At 45.0% G+C, this 17,105-nt stretch overlaps 1 protein-coding gene across 10 annotated transcripts in view; it reads right to left on the bottom strand.

Annotated features, from left to right (window-relative positions):
* The window catches only part of ZNF185 (zinc finger protein 185 with LIM domain), a 50,127-nt gene that overhangs the window by 9,984 nt on the left and 23,038 nt on the right, over positions 1 to 17,105 (bottom strand). For 4 of the 10 annotated variants that reach the window (XM_074915042.1, XM_074915046.1, XM_074915048.1 and 1 more), the window contains exons 9-25: positions 16,397 to 16,480; positions 15,155 to 15,193; positions 14,469 to 14,552; positions 12,789 to 12,863; positions 12,057 to 12,137; positions 11,530 to 11,598; positions 9,911 to 9,994; positions 8,254 to 8,298; positions 7,760 to 7,864; positions 6,824 to 6,907; positions 6,208 to 6,306; positions 4,362 to 4,460; positions 3,642 to 3,755; positions 3,285 to 3,380; positions 1,612 to 1,692; positions 1,296 to 1,397; positions 672 to 830 (exon numbers count right to left, since the gene is read on the bottom strand). In XM_074915042.1, coding sequence (XP_074771143.1) covers positions 672 to 830; positions 1,296 to 1,397; positions 1,612 to 1,692; positions 3,285 to 3,380; positions 3,642 to 3,755; positions 4,362 to 4,460; positions 6,208 to 6,306; positions 6,824 to 6,907; positions 7,760 to 7,864; positions 8,254 to 8,298; positions 9,911 to 9,994; positions 11,530 to 11,598; positions 12,057 to 12,137; positions 12,789 to 12,863; positions 14,469 to 14,552; positions 15,155 to 15,193; positions 16,397 to 16,480 — 1,500 coding nt within the window. Of the gene's footprint in view, positions 1 to 671; positions 831 to 1,295; positions 1,398 to 1,611; positions 1,693 to 3,284; positions 3,381 to 3,641; positions 3,756 to 4,361; positions 4,461 to 6,207; positions 6,307 to 6,823; positions 6,908 to 7,708; positions 7,865 to 8,253; positions 8,299 to 9,910; positions 9,995 to 11,529; positions 11,599 to 12,056; positions 12,138 to 12,788; positions 12,864 to 14,468; positions 14,553 to 15,154; positions 15,194 to 16,396; positions 16,481 to 17,105 lie in introns of all 10 variants that reach the window. The other 6 variants (XM_074915050.1, XM_074915051.1, XM_074915041.1 and 3 more) reach the window with 5 other exon arrangements.

Below are 17,105 nucleotides of genomic sequence, written 5' to 3'. Positions count from 1 at the left end.
GTCTATGATATAAACCCAAGGGCAGGAATGAAGCATGAGTTTCTTGCACTGCAGACAGACATGTCAGCATCACACAGTGCTGGGAAAGTGATAACAGACTATGAAGTACAATAAAGGCCTGTCCTATTTTTTTCTAGTCCTAGTCTGCAAATGCCTCCAAAAGCAAATGAGAGCTTTGCAACACCAACATTCTGAAAAATGCTAGAAGAGGTGAAGGTTACATTCAGATCACATGAATGTAGATATATAGAAATAGTAGCTGTAAGTGTACAACTTGTTTTTCATGTCATTAAGGGTCATGAGAAATAAAATACAGACTGCTCCTGAATCACCATCTCTGTAGTTAGACAGAAGAAGCAGATGTGGTCTCTACACATCTGTCAGGTTTCCAGGCACTGTGTAGTGGTCTGAATACAACCTGCCAAGAACTCTCCAGTGTTACAGATCAGTTATGAACTCAGATCTCCTGAATCTCTTCTTCAGCCCTTCAGGTCCAAAAATTATCTTGTTCCATGTGTTGTGAGGCCTGGCAATACTGTTGTTCCCCCTGGGAACAAAATCCTGTTCTCACTTCTTGATGCAGTGATCGTACAACCTGGACCAGAGTTTCTGTCTAATATTTCTGTGCCAGCAGCTTTGCCTGTCTCTGCATCCCATCCCCAAACCCTTACCTTCTGGTGCTGAATGCTTGGCTGTCTACATAGGATGGTATCCTGTGACTGGGTGCTGACATGCTGCTGTTAAAAGGCTGGCGGTCCATGTGCAGTGGCATGAGATGCTGGATCTCATATGCACTGAGAGCACTCTCTTTTGAGCTGAAGTTAGACCTGCTAAAGAATTAGAGCCAATTTGACCATAAAGCCAATGACTGTATTTGCTATAACCAGCTCACACAAGTATTCAGAATTTGCTGGGGCTGGATCATGTTTCTTTCTACTGGCAATAAGGAAAACCTGGGACACCACGCTGTTAATAACTTCTTCAGGTCAGGGGAAATGGCAGAGGTCTGTACTACTTCCCCTCACCTACATGAGTTGAATTCTCAGCACAATGAAGTGCTGCATGATTCGGCAGTCATCTAAGTTAATTTGATAACCAAAATGAAATACGAACCCTATTTGGGTGGAATCCTAAACCTAATATTCCTTTTGTCAGTATCATTTGATGAGCATACACTGGGCAAATTTATATAGTTCCAGGACATCAGCCAGGTCTGTATCAAGAAGCAGGAATGGCAAAGGATGAGGATCTGAGAGCCATTGATGGGAAGAAACAAAGGGATAGTCCCACTGTACCTGTCTGCCATGGGGTTAGGCTCCTTGTGTCTCCAGTCTCCTGGGCTCTCGTGGTGACTCTCTGTGATGGGGCCGATTTGTTCTTCATAGGTTGGAGTGATTCTGGTCAGGGAGGAAAAAGCGCTGTCAGCAGCTTTAGCACTTGTGTCTAAACCTGTCCATTGTGGTGAGTACATGCAGTAACACCATGATTATGTTGGTTTCAGAATTCACTAGCCAAGAAATGAGCATTTGTAATGCCTTTGAACAGGGCAACAGGGAGGACAGAAGATGTGGGAGGCAGCAGTAAAGCATGCCTGGTGCCCTGGCTCCGTACCTCTCCTGGCAGGGGTCAGCTCCATGGGCACACTGCGTCTCTGGAGCAGCAAAGCTGCTTGCTCTAGGTAGGTGGGTGGACCTGCCAAGACAGAGATCATTATAGTCTGCAGAAGTGTCACTGCACACAGAATTACTGTAGGATGTGGGTGCAGCCCCTGGTGATTCTCCTGCCTCAAGAAAAGTACAATATCCCTGCACAGGAATATGCCAGATAACCCAAACAGAAGTGAAAAAAAATAATAGAGGAAAAATACAGATCTCTTAAAAAATAACGCTGAAAGGAAAGAAAAATAAAGTTCCTGATGAGTCTCGGTTACCTGTTTACTCTTTCCAAACCTGACATTTTAACTTTGGTCATTTAGTTATGACCATTATGGGTTATCCAGTACCTCTACATTACATTTCAGATAGCTAAGAGCGTGAGCTGGCCTCATTTGGGTAGCACCTCAGAAGTGTATCCACTAAATAAACCCCCTGCAGAGCCACCCTGGATTTCTACCTGTCTCTACATTAATTTAGGGAAAAGTTTGTTCACTTCTTCTATCTGGTTTTGTATCTTTGTGCATACCAACCCCTCTGGGAATACTGATACCCTGTAGAAAATCTGAATCTGGCTTAGATTCCTACATCAAAACTTCATTTAATTAGAATTCAAGAAATTAATTCTCAAAATGCTTTCAAAGATCCGAGCCTGAAAGATTAAGGTTGATGAAAGAGGAGGCTGCCCTTACACTAGCTACTAGTTGAGGGCTCCCCTTCACCAGCATTAATTTGATCCCTGCACGTTCTCTAACAAGGTAAGCCAGAAAACAATTGGTACAGTCATCCAAGTGAAAGCAAGACAATTAATTTTCATTCCTCTGCAACAAAGGTACCTTAAATTCTGACTTCTGGCAAAACACTAATGTTCGCTGAGCTACAGATTGCCATTCAGGTTGGGATGTTCTAAGTGCCTAAAGAAGACATATTTGTCCAGGAGCTCAGACTCAAAATCAATTTACTGAAAAGAGCAGGAGATAACTCCCAAGTTCTTCAGTGGAGTGATGTTGCAGAAGCACTCCTACTTTGGTAAGTCTGATTCGAAGTCCCTGCACCTGGAAGCACTAAGACTCTCAGATAAGGACTCTATATTTTTCTTGGTAACTTGGTAAGCTTGAGGGCTTATCCAAAAGAAGTCCATGGACTGGGAGAGGCATGGAGTGGGCAACAGATGGAGTTTTATCCATCTTGGTCACTTTGCTGGGGGATACTGGAGAGAAAGTGTAAGTTTTCTCTCTGTAACATCTTCCTACATCAGTCTAACTTCCACTCACATCCCTGGGGACTGGGAACAGCTCCTTCTGCCTCCCTGCATGAAGAACAACTACAATTTGGAGTATTTGTGGTACATCCAGGGTAGCTCCATTCCTCAGAAGAACCCAGGACAGGACACTGACACCATTGCTCTCTCCCTGCTGCTTTTCCCCTTCCTGAGCTCCCTCCTCCACAGTCCTCATTAACCCCACCCTCTGCTGTCCCACCACTCACTATGTATCTCCATGCACTCATGAGGAGAGCCCAGCCTGGTGACTCCTAACCCCAAACAGTATCCTCAGTCCCTTCTCCAGAACCACCTGCAGTAAATACCCCATGTCCTCTCATCAGAAAAAACAGGCCTGTTATTTCTCTTGCCTTCTTGAAGCGAATTCTTCACTCTGCATACAGGATGATATCCCCTTGTTAATGTCCACGCTCCCGCTAGTGCTGTCCTTGGAGCATGGCATGGACCTGGGGGAGAAGAGCAGTCTGGTTTACAAGTTGATTTGAAGATGGCTTGCTCTCTGAAACATATGCATGAGGAAGCCCAGTTTGACCAAAAGCCTCAATTCTTCAAATTTAGGCAGAAAAGACAGATAAAAGCAAAGAAATCAGGTACAAAAGGGGAGCCTGGGGAATATTTTATCAGCATATGTATGTGGGGGAAGATGGGCAAGGAGTTAATTCTCATCCTACAGGAAAAGGTAGGGGGATAATTATCTGTTTCTTTACCCAGTCATGCTGGGTTCATGTTCAGTATGTTCCTTTGACCTGGGAGGCTCTGAGCAGACATCATGGTCAGGAGGTTCTTGTCCCTTCTCAGTATGGCTGTTTGAGTCCAAAACCCTAAAATAAAGATCTGTGTTTAACGCAGTGGAGAAAACACATGCTAGGGTAGGTAGACATCCATTCCCTAGACAGGAGCTATCAGGCAGGAGACACTGTTTGGCCGGAGCTATTCCAAACTGCCCTGGTACCAGATCTGATGGCAAACAAATCCCATTCTAGCTTGCAGGATCACAGCCTTTCATGTCAGAATTTCTCAGACTGACAGATGCTTCTAACACCTCAGGACACACTCAATGCATGATTTTGTCGCATTCATAAATGCTTGGGTAGTACTTGCTGACATCTCTGGGCAGCAGAAGCTACTGCCTGCCACTCTAGTACTAAGGGAACCATGCTGATGCCAAAGGACCTATGTCACATGCTGTCAGTGCAGAAACTGTCTCTTGGACTTCACACACCACGTGAGTGAGTCTGGCTCATCCAACTGACATTTTCTGTCAATATGGGTGGGATTCCCTGCTGTAATGTGCCATTATAAAGTCCTCACTCCTGGGTGCAAAGCAGAGGAGCTGTTCTGTGGCCTTAGTTACACTGGGAACAGAATAAGACATGAAGAATTATGAAGTGAATAGATATCGTGGGTGAGTCCTACTGGCCACTTACCCTTCTTGGATCAGCTCTGGTTTATAGCCATCTGTGGCCCACGTGCTCTCGTGCCCCCTTTCTCTAGGGGTGTTCTCCTCTTTGAAATCTTGGGAAGACCTGGCAAAGAAAGAGAAATCCCACTTGTGGCCGCCAGGCACAAACACGTGAAAGCTCAGTTCAATGCACGCTGAGAAGAAAGAAAGTCCCAAGGCTTCGGTTGAGGATATTCCAAGGGCTAAGCTGTAACAGCACAATGAAGCACTAACTATCCCAGCACAAAGCACTGCTTAACTCCTTGTAATCCAATGGATGTGCAACATTTTTACATGTTGCTTTCTAGCATGAAGGTAGACTTGCAGAGTATTGGGTTATTTATTGTGGCTATATCATACATCAGGATGTGTATGACAGGACAGACATCACATCCCTACAGTGTCTGATAATACCGAGGTAGAATTTGAAATGTTCCTCCCTGTCCAATATTCTGAAGTTTTTTTGTAGCCAGACTCACTCACTCAGTGTATCCAGTGATACCACTCAACAGAGTTTCATCTCCCCTTGCCTTTCTAGCTCAAACTCTCTTTTCTCAGGATGCATGTTGACTTTGCATTGGAGCTTTGTAGTAATGACACTGATGTCTCTGAGAAGAGCTGGACCTGCTGAAGTAGTAGTCATTCCAGCATGCTAAGTACAGAGGTAGACTCTGAGGGAATTGCTTAGGAAATGGCTGTGTTGGAGCTTTGCTTTATGAGACTCAACACTCAACAGCTCCATTTAGCTCTACCTTTTCCCCTGGAATGGGAAGGGCCAGGGGAACAATACTGTTCCAAAAAGGAGTATTAGCCAAAAAATCCTAACCTAAGTCATGCCAGCAAGGAAGGATGTAAAGACATGGATGTCCAAACAATGTTAGACTGAGAAATGTGGCCTACTCCTAGTCCTGCCACTAATTCAGGATGCAATTCAGCCATCCATGCACAGCTGGCATCTGAAATAGGCATTCAATGGAGATGTCTAAAAGGTGTGGGATAAAGTATTCAGCATCTCTAGAAGGATCTTCTCACCTGTAACAATAGAGGGAATCTGAACAACTACTGCAGAGGAAAACCTCTTTCCTCAGCAGACTCCTGACTGGGGAGTCAAGTGACTCCTCCCTCACAGTGTCTTTTGGCAAAACACTTTTTAGCTCATTGGGTTTATGTTTGCTTATCTGGTGCGATAGGCACCCCTCTGGGGGAGTACTGTGGCTGCCTCCACTAAGGTTTTAGGGTATACAGTGCTGTAGAAGTGATGATGATGATAGTTGCTTGGCTGTTTTTCCTGTGAGTTTTGAGAGACCTTTCCCATCTCTGCACTCCCAAAGTACTCTAAAGCTGTAGCAGTCCGCACAAAAGGACTTCCAGCAGTGCACCCCAACTGTTCTACTGCCCCAGCTCCTATCTGGCTCCACGCCTGGGGCTCCTCCCTGCAGAAGATGAGAGAGAAGCAGCTGGTGATGCACACTCATGTCCCACCCCAGGACTGGTACAGACATCTGTCCAGACTCATAAGCACAGGACAGGTGGAGCCAAAGGGAGATCAGAGCTGAACTGTGCCACATGCAGCAAGGCCAGGGGCTGCTGGGAAGAAACTGGGAATTGTTAAATGCATTTGCTGTGTGGTTAGTCTTCAGTGAGCATGGTAGGGAATTTACTACTTCAATGCATGCTGGAGAGAGGAGCAATTTAGAGCTGCTTAGACAAATGCCCCTTAATATGCTGCTGTTCTTGTGCTTGATATTTCCTGAGCAATCAATATTTCCAAGACTTTCAACAATGAGAAAGAATGTATTAGCAAACATGTGGTTAGCACCCCAGGTCCTTACATCGCTTCATTCCAGTAAGGCTGGCTGTATGCTGGGACCTCGGGACCTGTGTATCTGCTCTCTTGGGTGCTGCTTCTCTCCTCGTAGCCCAAGACAGATCTGATAATCAAAGAAAGGCCCATTACATCTTTAAAAAGTAGCACATGAATCATTGCACTACTGAATACTATCTACTCACCAGGCAAGGCTTGTGACAATCTCTACCATTCACTGTCCTGCACCAGGATTTTTCTCTAGAGACCATATTTAGACTACAGTTGCATTTTAATATATTTCAGCTGCCTTTCAGCTCCCTTGCTGCCACTCCAGCATCACTGTAGAATTTCACTGGATTATCAGCAAATAAGAAGGTAGTGACTGAACCCCACCAAGCACAGAAGACCAAGAGGATAAAAAAGCTGGGGTGCTTGGGTCATATCAAAGAAGATGGAGGACTGATACAACACAAATCTCTTGGTTTATTTTGCAAGCTGTGCTTTAAACCTCAGCATGCTTGCCTTCATCCTTGGGACAAAAGCTGTGAAAAGAAGGCTCTTTCTGTGCCTACCCATTCAGATTTCCCTTAATATCACTCCCAGTATCATTCATACTCCCACTAAATTTACTCTGCTCTTACCCTTTATAGGAATATTTGGTGTCCTCCAGGTGCACAGGGGTGCTTTCAGTAGGAGGAGAAGGGACATCAGACTGCAGGCTAGACCTGTAAAAAAAAGGAATCTACAGCTTGGTAGCTTGCCAAAGGCTTCAAGGGGGACTTGTATGAAATAACAACACTATGCTTTATACAACACCAGAAAACAGAAAGTAATTTTCTCACAGAACTCATTTTTCTTCAGAGAAAACATTTTCACTATCTCTAATCAAGAAGAATAGAGGCTGTTAGTGGAACTAATGCAGTTACTTAGCCTCAATTCACACATGTCTTGGCTGAATACATGACTTTTCTGGCCTGTCACCTGGGACAAAGCACAGTATGAATAATCTTGGGGAAGACGTTCCTATATTACTAGCAGCAGCTCTAGGTCTTGGGTTTTACACCATCTTACTAGGAACCTTGTGATCCTCCTCACCTCAGCTGGGAGATTTGAAGACATCATTTTCTCACCCCAAGTCCTTTGGTAAGCCAAGACATGGAGTCAAGTCCCAAAATAATGGACTAAAGCAAGCAAAGAAAGCAATTTCAGAGAGATTAGTGTGTTTGGTGTCAACAGCAGCAATTCTTTCCTGACTCTGCGCCTCTGACATTGTCAGGGGAGCAGGCAAGCTCTAAAAAGCATGTGGAATAGAGACACTTTTGAGATCAATGCTAAAAGCAATGATAAAGCTGCTGTATCTGCTTCCAGGCTGCTTCTGTAGAAAGAAGTTCATGTGTAACAGTGAACAGAAAGAATGCTGTTGCCACTGTTTAGCCACCTGGGACTTTCTGCCTCTCCTTGCTTTGTTACCCAGTTTGGATTCTGCTTCCAACTCTACTCTGGACAAGTTACTTATTCTCCCTCACCCCATCTGCCCTCTGAGAGCAGCATTGTGAGTACCAACACCAGACCCTGACCTTGCAGGTTCAGACTTCGCATCATCCAGGTAGTGAGAGGTCTCGTACTGACAGTGCAGCTTGTCTGTAGCGTCTGCAGGTCTGTCTCTGCAAACAGAGTTGGACCTGGTAAGAGAGGGAGATTCGTGGGTCACAGAAGGAAGTTTAGCAAGTTGGAGAACAGAGCAAGAAGCAAAAACATCAAACATGAAATTTCCCTGTCTCCAACATAACATCTTTTCCTTCTTCCTGCTTAGCTCAGTAAATTTCCTGCAGTAGACCCAAAGGACAGAACCATAAATCCAACAAACTCATGCTAGTGCAAGGAAAGAAGCTGAAAGATCTCAGTCCATTTTGAGCTGGTGGATCAGGTCCCACCCCCCCTTTATAAGTGCATGCAAGTGCTGCTCCCAGAATCTGTTCGTTAGGGCGGTACCAGGTCAGGAAAAGACCCCTCTCACTCTAAAATCAAGAAGAAAAAGTGAATTTTACACTGTTAATAGGTTTACACTTACTCTGGGGGGAAAAATCCATTGTTGGCTTCTGCGTGTTCAGCATAACTGCAAAGGAGAGACACCAACTTTAGAAAGCATTTTTGTTTGGTTTGGGTAATGTTTTACAATTATTTTCTTATAATAAAAGAGGGGAGGAAATCCCTAAAACTTTCCAGAGATGTTCCTCCGTTAATTTCTCCAGGTAAAACAGCAAGAAACTTTGGGGAAATTCAGTGTGTATGAAGTACAAAAGGAGCATTTAGTAACTCTGATCATCATCAACATATGACAGATGCCACCGGTATGGAGTCAGCTGCACACTCAAGCCAGGACTCTTCCAGGAACAGTGGGATGTCCTACAGCCCACAGCTGCAACACAGGCACCTCCATCTGCACACACAGAAGGGAAGGAACGGTGCTGACAGCCTCTGGCTTGTCTCAGGGGAGCTGACAAAATGGGGAACTTCAGGTGTCTTGATCCAAAATTGTATGTTTCTGTTTTCTTGTTTCCAGGCTGTGGGCAGTGAATAGTCCATGAGTGAACAGCTCTCACCAAACTTCTCTTCTGCATACCACAGGGGCAATGCCTTTCTTCCCTCACTTCCACTTTCTCAGGCAGGACACAAACACAGCCACTGATCTCTGCAGTTTGCAACCTTTAAGAGATTCTCACATCAATAATTTTTTCCAGTGGGGGTGCAGCCCAGAAAAGCTGTGAAATGGACTGCCACAGGGACTGCCACAGTAGAACAGGGAGGAACGGAGTTATTTTAGTCACCTTCAGTGAATCGCTGAGAAGTACCCTCAGCCTCACAGAGGCTTCTAGATCAAATTAAATCAGTGTTTTCTAGAGAGGGAGGTGTGTCTCCATCAAGGTCCACTGACAGCGATGAAGAGCAGCACAGTATGGAGCCCAAGCTAAGGAGATTCACTGGCTATCAGCTTGGTTGCATGACAGAAAAGTTGGTGCCCACGTGAGGGGCAGGATCCTGCCAAAGACAGGTCCTGGGGGGCTGGGGGCAGGAGATTCTCAGACACACAAAGGGCAAGAAGAGCAGTGATGGAGGATTTCATCTGGAGACCACAACCAGCTCAGCTACACTGCTTCCTGTGATTATGGGATCTTTAACTACTTTCCACAGTACTTTAGAGACAGGACACAAATATTCCTCATCACTGAACCTTTTGGATTGCCAGACAGTTTACAGCATGTGTAATTCCCTTTGGGTTTTGGGGTTTGGGGTTTGGTTTGGATTTTTTAGGGGGTCTCTTGTTGCAAAACTAGATAGGTAGGTGGAGGCTGGAGGCCTAGAGAGACATTGAGTGTGAATCTCTATATACTGTAAAAATAAATTACATTCCAGAATTGGTTTACATTTGGGAATAAACCTGGAAAATACATAAATGATGCAGAAAAGTGATTACTTTTTGGTATCATAGAAACTAAAGAAAAAAACTGCAATAAAATATCAAACAATTTTATTGATGAGGGTAGCATTTTCTTTTTTCCCCCTCTTCTTAAATAAAATTTTAGAGAAACTGCTGCAGTTCTGCAAATCACAGATTGAACTGTGTTTTTTCATCCGTAAATATTCATTCAGAGATTCCAGTCAGCTCAAGAGCAGCAGTTTATGGTTTGTGCAATGCTCAAGTCAATAGAATTTTACACTAACTCTACCTTCCATTCGTGGAAACCATGGTTGCTCTGGGGGCCAGTTCATCCCATGGGAACGGTTCAGACTTTTCCTTCAGAGGCTTGTCACTAGAAAAAGGAAAATGCCAGTGAGATATGACCCGACAGCATCTATATTGTATCATCCTACAGCAGCCTACTATCATTTAATTAGGAGGAGCACAAAATGGGGTTAACTCAATACATTGGGATAGGAAGGGCCAGCCTTCTGAGAACAGTGGGCCTGACTGCCATTCATGGGTTAGAGGGACGTGTTGCTCCCTGCAGCGAGGTACTGCTAACCCCTTTGCTTGGGTGAGCACAACTACCCTACAACAGTTGTTCACTCTCTGCTCATGGGCCAGAAGGGGCTTCCTACAGATCCACCAGCTGGGGTCTACATCCGTCTTTCACTCCCCTGACCTGTCAAGCTGTGTGTCTGTCTCCTTCCTTCACCGCCAATTACTCCCTCTCCAGTTTTAGGTGGTTTAAGTAATGAGGCATCCTCTAATTTCTCTGGGAGACTGACTCACAATTAGGAGCAGCTATGTGACCCCAATGACCCCAAGCACAATGAGTGCGTTGTAATCAGGCTGGCCCTGCAGTGACATACAAGGATATATTTATGGGCCTCAATTGAACAACCATGACAATAGTCCAGCCTCTACCTTTTCTCAAGCATTCTAGACTTTGTTTCAGCCTGAGATAACAGTTTGGAAACATTTCTAGTTTTATCTTCACTGATGGAGGTGGAGAATGAGTTGCAGGTTTTTTTGTATATGCTACAGAAACTCATTTGGTGAATCCAAGCCTTCTACAGCTGCTTAAAACAGAACAGAGTAAAAGGTGAGGCCACATGTACAGCTCTGCTACTTCAGTCTAGACACAGCCAAAAATCCAGGGTGGTAACACTGAAAACAAAAAGAGCCCTGATAATATGGGTTATATTTTAAAACTATGATATGCTCCTGAGTACAGTCCAGAGGATAAACACTACCAGACAGAACTGAACAAGGAGGGAGTCATCTCTCTCTCAGAAAGGCCAGAAGCTTCCCTGCCCTCAACAGTAAGTTCCCCATCTACCTGTGCAGCTACACAGTGTCAGAGCTCTGCCTCTTAATGTGTCCAGCACCTGTACCCATGCCTTTAGGTTCCAAATCAATTCCTTCTTTCTTAGGTTTTCCTCCATACGACAGAGCTTTTTACACTTTCCCATTGTTCAGCCACCCCTTCAGACTTTCTACAGGGTGCAGAGGGCCACAACCAATGTTAGCAGGTGGAAGCAACTGAAGTTGAACACACCCCTTGCAGGTGGAAGAAGCTCCCCAGGGAACAGCAGTAGGAGGGCAATCGGAGAAGTAAAAAAAACCCCAACAAATGCATAAAGTAGAATCTTTAGGGACTGAGCCAGAAAGGAGAACCCTTGAGGGAGGTGAAGGAAGAGTATAGAAAACTGACAAGTTGCTGCTTAGCCAGCAGATGATGCTCTTGGAGTGCAGCCCAGGACCATGACTGGAGAGATCCCATCTGTTTGAGACCACTTGCAGGTATATACTATTTCTGAGCAAAAATCAGGGTTATGCCTTATGTTCAGCAGCACAGATCAGCCTTTCTCAACTTCTTACCCATCCCCATGCTGTGACACAGTTTCAGATGAGGATTTCCCATTAGGGGGCTGTCTGTTTTCACCATTTCTGCAAGCAAAACAGCAAGAACAATTAGATGGGGAGACGAAGGGACACAATGTGAGGCACAGGAACTGTATGGAAAGGTGCTTGTTGGAAGTGTGCTACGTACAGAGCAGGGATTGGATTAAAATAAAAGCCTGATCTGTTTAGAAGACAGAAAGGTCTGCAGTTTTGGGGCTCATATTATCTTCTGAAAGAACTGAGTAATGTTCAAGCTGTGGGAGGCCCTCAACTTCCATCTGGGTAGATTTCCTCCCAGATTGCTAATGCTTTTGTAAAGTGGTGCTTTCTTAGATCCCCTGTGCTATAGTATTTATTGTTCCATGACTGCACTGCGTCCAGAACAATCACGTGTATCTGAGGAAAATACCACCAAGCAGAGCGAGACTTTCCAGTGCAGCAGGAGAGTCTCTCCTTGCTATCCTTAGCGGGGCTTTAGGATAATGCAGGGCCAAAAGACCTACCTGACTTCAGTAGAAGTGGAGATTTTCTCTGAAGTTTCACTCAAGGATGTGGTTGTTTGGATCTTGCTGCCTGTTTCAGGGCTGCAAGAGAAGGCAAAAGAAAAAGCTGTTATTCCTGAACAAACCAGCTCCCCACTGTAGCTGGCCAAAATCTTCCTGCACTGAAGTGTTCCTTTCTGTGAATAAATAAAATGGAAAACAAACAGCACTGTTTTCAATACATTTGCTTACAAAGTCGCCTTATCAGAAGCAATTCTTGAATTAAAAACACTGATACTGCCAGGAATATCTCCCTTCTGCCAATGATACACAAAGAATAACAGAACAAGGTCAGTAACCAAAGTGCTGTTTGCAGGGCTATGGAAAACTATTTCAACAGTTTTTATACTATAGTCATGAATTAAATCAAACAAAGTTGAAAGCAACTGAAAATGATTCCCCTACATATATCTGGTGAGAAAGAACATGTTTGGGTTTTTTCCTTTCAGGTTTGGAGCACTTCTATCAGGATGTTGTCAGATCCCTGCAGGACATAACATGGATTTCAGACATAAAACCTTTTTTTAAAACAGCTGCCTGCACCTAAGAAAAGTCTCCCATGTACAAGGCTGACAAATTTGCTTAATTTCACCTCCCAGAGGTGCCCACAGAAGTCTCTGACCTTCAGCTACATGTGGCCTGATACAGCTGCAAAGAATGTCCCAGACATCCTGGCTGTGCTGTAACACGTACCTGGAGGGAGATACTGCTGTTGTCTGTGGCTCATTCCAGGAAGACCCAGTGGTGGTTTTTCTTAGCCCATTAGTACTGACAAAAAAACCCCAAACAAGTAAAAAAGCATTAAAGACAGAAGATTTTTTAGGTGCCTTCTCCTGTGGGGGGACACATCCTGCTTTCTGGCCCACAGTTCACATCTGCTCCCTGGGCAGTGAAGCCAAACCCTGCTGTGCAAGGACTCACATGCAGCTGTCCCTATGCACTGCTGCACGCATGTGACTAGTATCTGCCTTTCTGCTGAAATACTCAAGTCTTTAGAAACTGGCTTTTCCTATTTAACACAGCTGGAGCTGTTTCTATCCCCCGTGTTTGAGTTTGCATTAAAAATCAACTTCCTCAAATGTATAGATTAAAGCTCAGTGCATTCACAAAACTGATTTCACTATGCGCACGTGTGTAATATGTGAGGAAGGGAGGGTAACTACTTCCCAGCCCTGCCTCAAACCTGCACCTCAATAGCACAAAATTGCTACCAAAATTCATGAGGCAGCTCCTTCATCCTGAAAATAAAGCATTTCAGGCTGAAAGGCCCCATTTATTGGACTCCCTGCTGAGCCCACTAAGGACCGGAGTAGCAGAGAAGCTAATAATGCTGCTGCCTGGCATCAAGCCACCCCTCAGAGCAGGAATAGAGAGCCGAATCCCAAATTAAATGAATCTGCTTGAAAACAGAGAAGGATTTTTGCTCCTAGGGCAAACATTTCCATTTCAGCCAAACATTTTTGCATACTGGTCTCACTGAGCACCACACTACGTGCCAACTGTTCCTGACCAGTATGGTCTAAGGGAGGATGTCACCACTGCCCCTTTACACCAGAGAGCCTGTCCCCAGGTCTCGCACACCACAGCAAGAATGCTTCATCTTGTCTGTCATGGCTGCGTATGGCTCTGCCTATACTTGGGCTTCAGAGTGAAAGGGGCTGAGGGCTTGAAAAGAAGCTAACATTTCCCATCAAAGCAAAGATCAATTTAAAAATAATGAACCTCTCAAACCTCTCCGGTCACACCTATCTGTTGCCATCACAGTAGAATAATTAAATCTAAAGTCTAATGAAAGCAGAGAGCTGGCTCAGGGGACTGGAAATAATGAGATATCGAGTATTTCATGTCTAGGTGATAGGGTCAGTTCACGCAGCCAAGTTTGCTAGTAAAAGAAAATCATTACTATCTGATGGCTGCTCCAACTCCTCCTGTGAGTTGTTTTTCCAGAAGTGCTGCCAGGCTCATTCCTGTGGCATACGAGCACCTTGTGAAGGCAGGACTGATTGGGCTGTGAAGTGTGATCAGGAGAGGGGCTCAGTGGCAGGTTTACATTGTACAACTCACATTAGAGTTGGCCTGTACTTAAACGTAGTTTGTCACCCCCCAGGTGACAGGGCTGTCAGTTGGGTACTTTATGACACTCTGGCCCTGTCCCTAAGTTAGCTGATGTAATTTTTCACTTTGGATCTTTCCCTTTTTGCAAGAAGGGAGCAATCAGGATTTTCTGAGAAGTCCCTTTTGAAAAACCTCCATCTCTAGTTGTGTTCAGATAGCTGCTACCTTGCAGATAAATGCAGTTGTCTGTAAAGATGGCAAAGCAGTGTGCCCTAAATCAAAGACAGTCAACACACTACTCCAGGATGAAGTAAATACCTGTTGTCATCTGGTGTAAACCTGCATGAACCAGACACAGTTGGACTCCTCCTCTGCTGGCCCTCCTCTTCTTCTATCTCAATTCTTTCAAAAGGCAAAAAGAGAGACATATATCACATTGTTTCCTACTTCCCACTGCTAGCTAATCCAGGCTGTTAATTCTTGTTTTCCCTTAAGCTATGTTTTCCCTCTGTTTCCCCTAGAGGCAGATTTTTCCTGCTCCTTATGCTCCCTGTGCTCTGGTACTGGTGAGCATCTCAACTAGCTGAATGAAGTGCGATCAGTGACATTTTGCTGTCACAGTCACTTTACAAATAGCTCCAGCTGAATGCTTAAATTCCAGAGTGCTCTAGGCATCATTTCCCTTGCGTACCAACTGCTTTAGAAGTTAAATGCCTGTAGCCTGAAGAGTATTCACCCTGCTGGCCCTGGAAGAAGAAAGGCAGTGAATGAGTCTCTCTGTTTCAGGTTGCCCATAACCCAAAGCATCATCAGTACTGTATTCTTGGTGTTTACAACACTGTGGGCTCTCAAAAGCCAGTGTGATTCAACCCAGAGCATATTTTTTAAGGGAAGTGTCCCTCCTCTGCTTTGAAATACTTGGGGATCCCCTATCCCAGCATTTAACAGCAGTCCTGACACAGATGCACCACCCCAGCAGTACTTCCAGAGGGTCAGTGACCTACCTCTTGGCAAACAAGGGTGGAAATTCTTGTGTTGGGCTGCTGTAAAGGAAGCATAAAGGCAACAGTTAGAAGTTTGGAGGTAAAGACACACCTTGGGCAGGGGCAGCTCCCACAGAGTCTCTGACCCATAAATGACCCATATGCTGCAAAGCATTGAAGGGTCATGTAACACCATTTGGATGGAGCTGACAGTGACTGGGTGTGTTAAACCTGTGCAAATTACAGAGCAGAGGAAATAAAAATAGGAAGAGCAGCTACTTAAAACATGTGAAGTAAAGAACCCTCCCCAAAGGGCCTTTTTAATTCTGTACCTTCCTGATGGCTGTTTTTCTTCCTGCATACAAACCTGCCTCCCTCTGTACCACATGATACTCGGTGCACCAAAGGAACCAGCAGCCAGTGCAAACACCCTTAATGTCCTTACAAATCCTACCCAAGCACTCCTCTTACTCTGGGCATAGCTGTGCTGCTGGTGCATCCCCTCCCTGCTTCCTCCTGCACTAGCAACCCCCTGGTGCCTCATTGTGTTACCCTGTTACATCAAGAGGAAAAAGATTCATAGTGAAAGCGAGCTGCAAAAAAGTCACTATCATGACTCCTGGGAGATCAGAGACCTTGGAAATCTGGGTTTTTTCCCTCTCAGGGAAGAGACGGACAACAGAGCCTTGAACTCCAGTAGCTCCCACACATCCTTCACATTCCTGCGACACTTCTACACATTACTGTTAGGTTCTTTTTCCCCACAAAACTTTTGAAGCTGCAACTAAGATCAGGATCTTGTAGATCTAGCTATTGTTCAACCACAATATAAAGGCAAACTCTGCTGCAAAAAGCTGATCCATATTGGATGTGGTTTATATTTGTTCTGATTTTCCCCTTGAATGCAACAAAACTGTGTATTCTGTGTATAAAACTGGAGAAGTATTAAGAACCGAGTCTGAAAATGGAAGTCTTTAACGTGGGTCACAGGGAATTAAGGACTATCATGCTTTTTCTATTTCTGAAATGTCATCCCTCTCAGTAAGGAAGACTTCCCGAGGCTCTTGGAGGATTTCCCCAATTCTGCAGAAACCTGCAGATATCGTTGGCACTCCTGGAGAGACAACAGCTATGTCTTCTCCGCTCAGTGGAAAGATACCCATCACCTTCCGAGAGTCTTGGGTCAGGCCACCACCCCTGTGAGATCATCTTCAATGGCCTCTTCGCTGTCTCCTGCCCCTTGCTTGCACGCTGAAGACTCACCCATTGCTTTTCTTGGCCGCTGAGAGGACGTAAGCACGTTCCCTGCTGGCAGTGCGTCTCAGGACACTGTTGGCCGCCTCTGTCCTGGAAGGGAGGGAAGGGGTCACATTCTGCTCATGCTGTTAGTGGCTGCTGGCTGCAGCCTTGAAGATGCACTAGGTGAACAACCCAGTGAAGGCTTGTGCTAATCCCAACAGAGCTTCCATGCTCTGGGGAGCAGAATCCAGCCAGAGGTAAGAGGAGTAACAGTTACTTATCTTTTTCTCTATTAACATTCACACCAGGCCACAGCACTTTCACATGGATTTAAAGCATCAGGAAAAAACCCCACAACCTTCCTCTTCCAGAAGGGCAGAGAGAGTTCTCCTTTTTGAGATCTGGACTGTTGCAATATTGTATAACTCATGACAAAAGAATGGGACACAGGCTTTGTGGCTGACCTGCTACATGGACTGCACATGTCTATACAGACATCAGTACCACCAGATGGACCAAGGGAAAAGTGCAGATCTCTGAAAGGACTTTCATTGGTTCATACCCGGTGGGCAAATTACCAAGTTTTCATTTGTAAAACTCTTGTATCTGAGGAAAAGTATCTTCAGAAACTTGACTGAAAGCAACGAGGATGCTGTCTGCAGCAGATGCTGATCTATCACACAGACAAAACACATTCTACTCCTGGGATGAGAATGAGACACCTGTCTGGACC

The sequence above is a fragment of the Athene noctua genome, chromosome 11, assembly GCF_965140245.1.
Source record: "Athene noctua chromosome 11, bAthNoc1.hap1.1, whole genome shotgun sequence".
NCBI classification, from domain to species: domain Eukaryota; kingdom Metazoa; phylum Chordata; class Aves; order Strigiformes; family Strigidae; genus Athene; species Athene noctua.
This window is presented reverse-complemented; position numbering and strand designations above follow the sequence as displayed.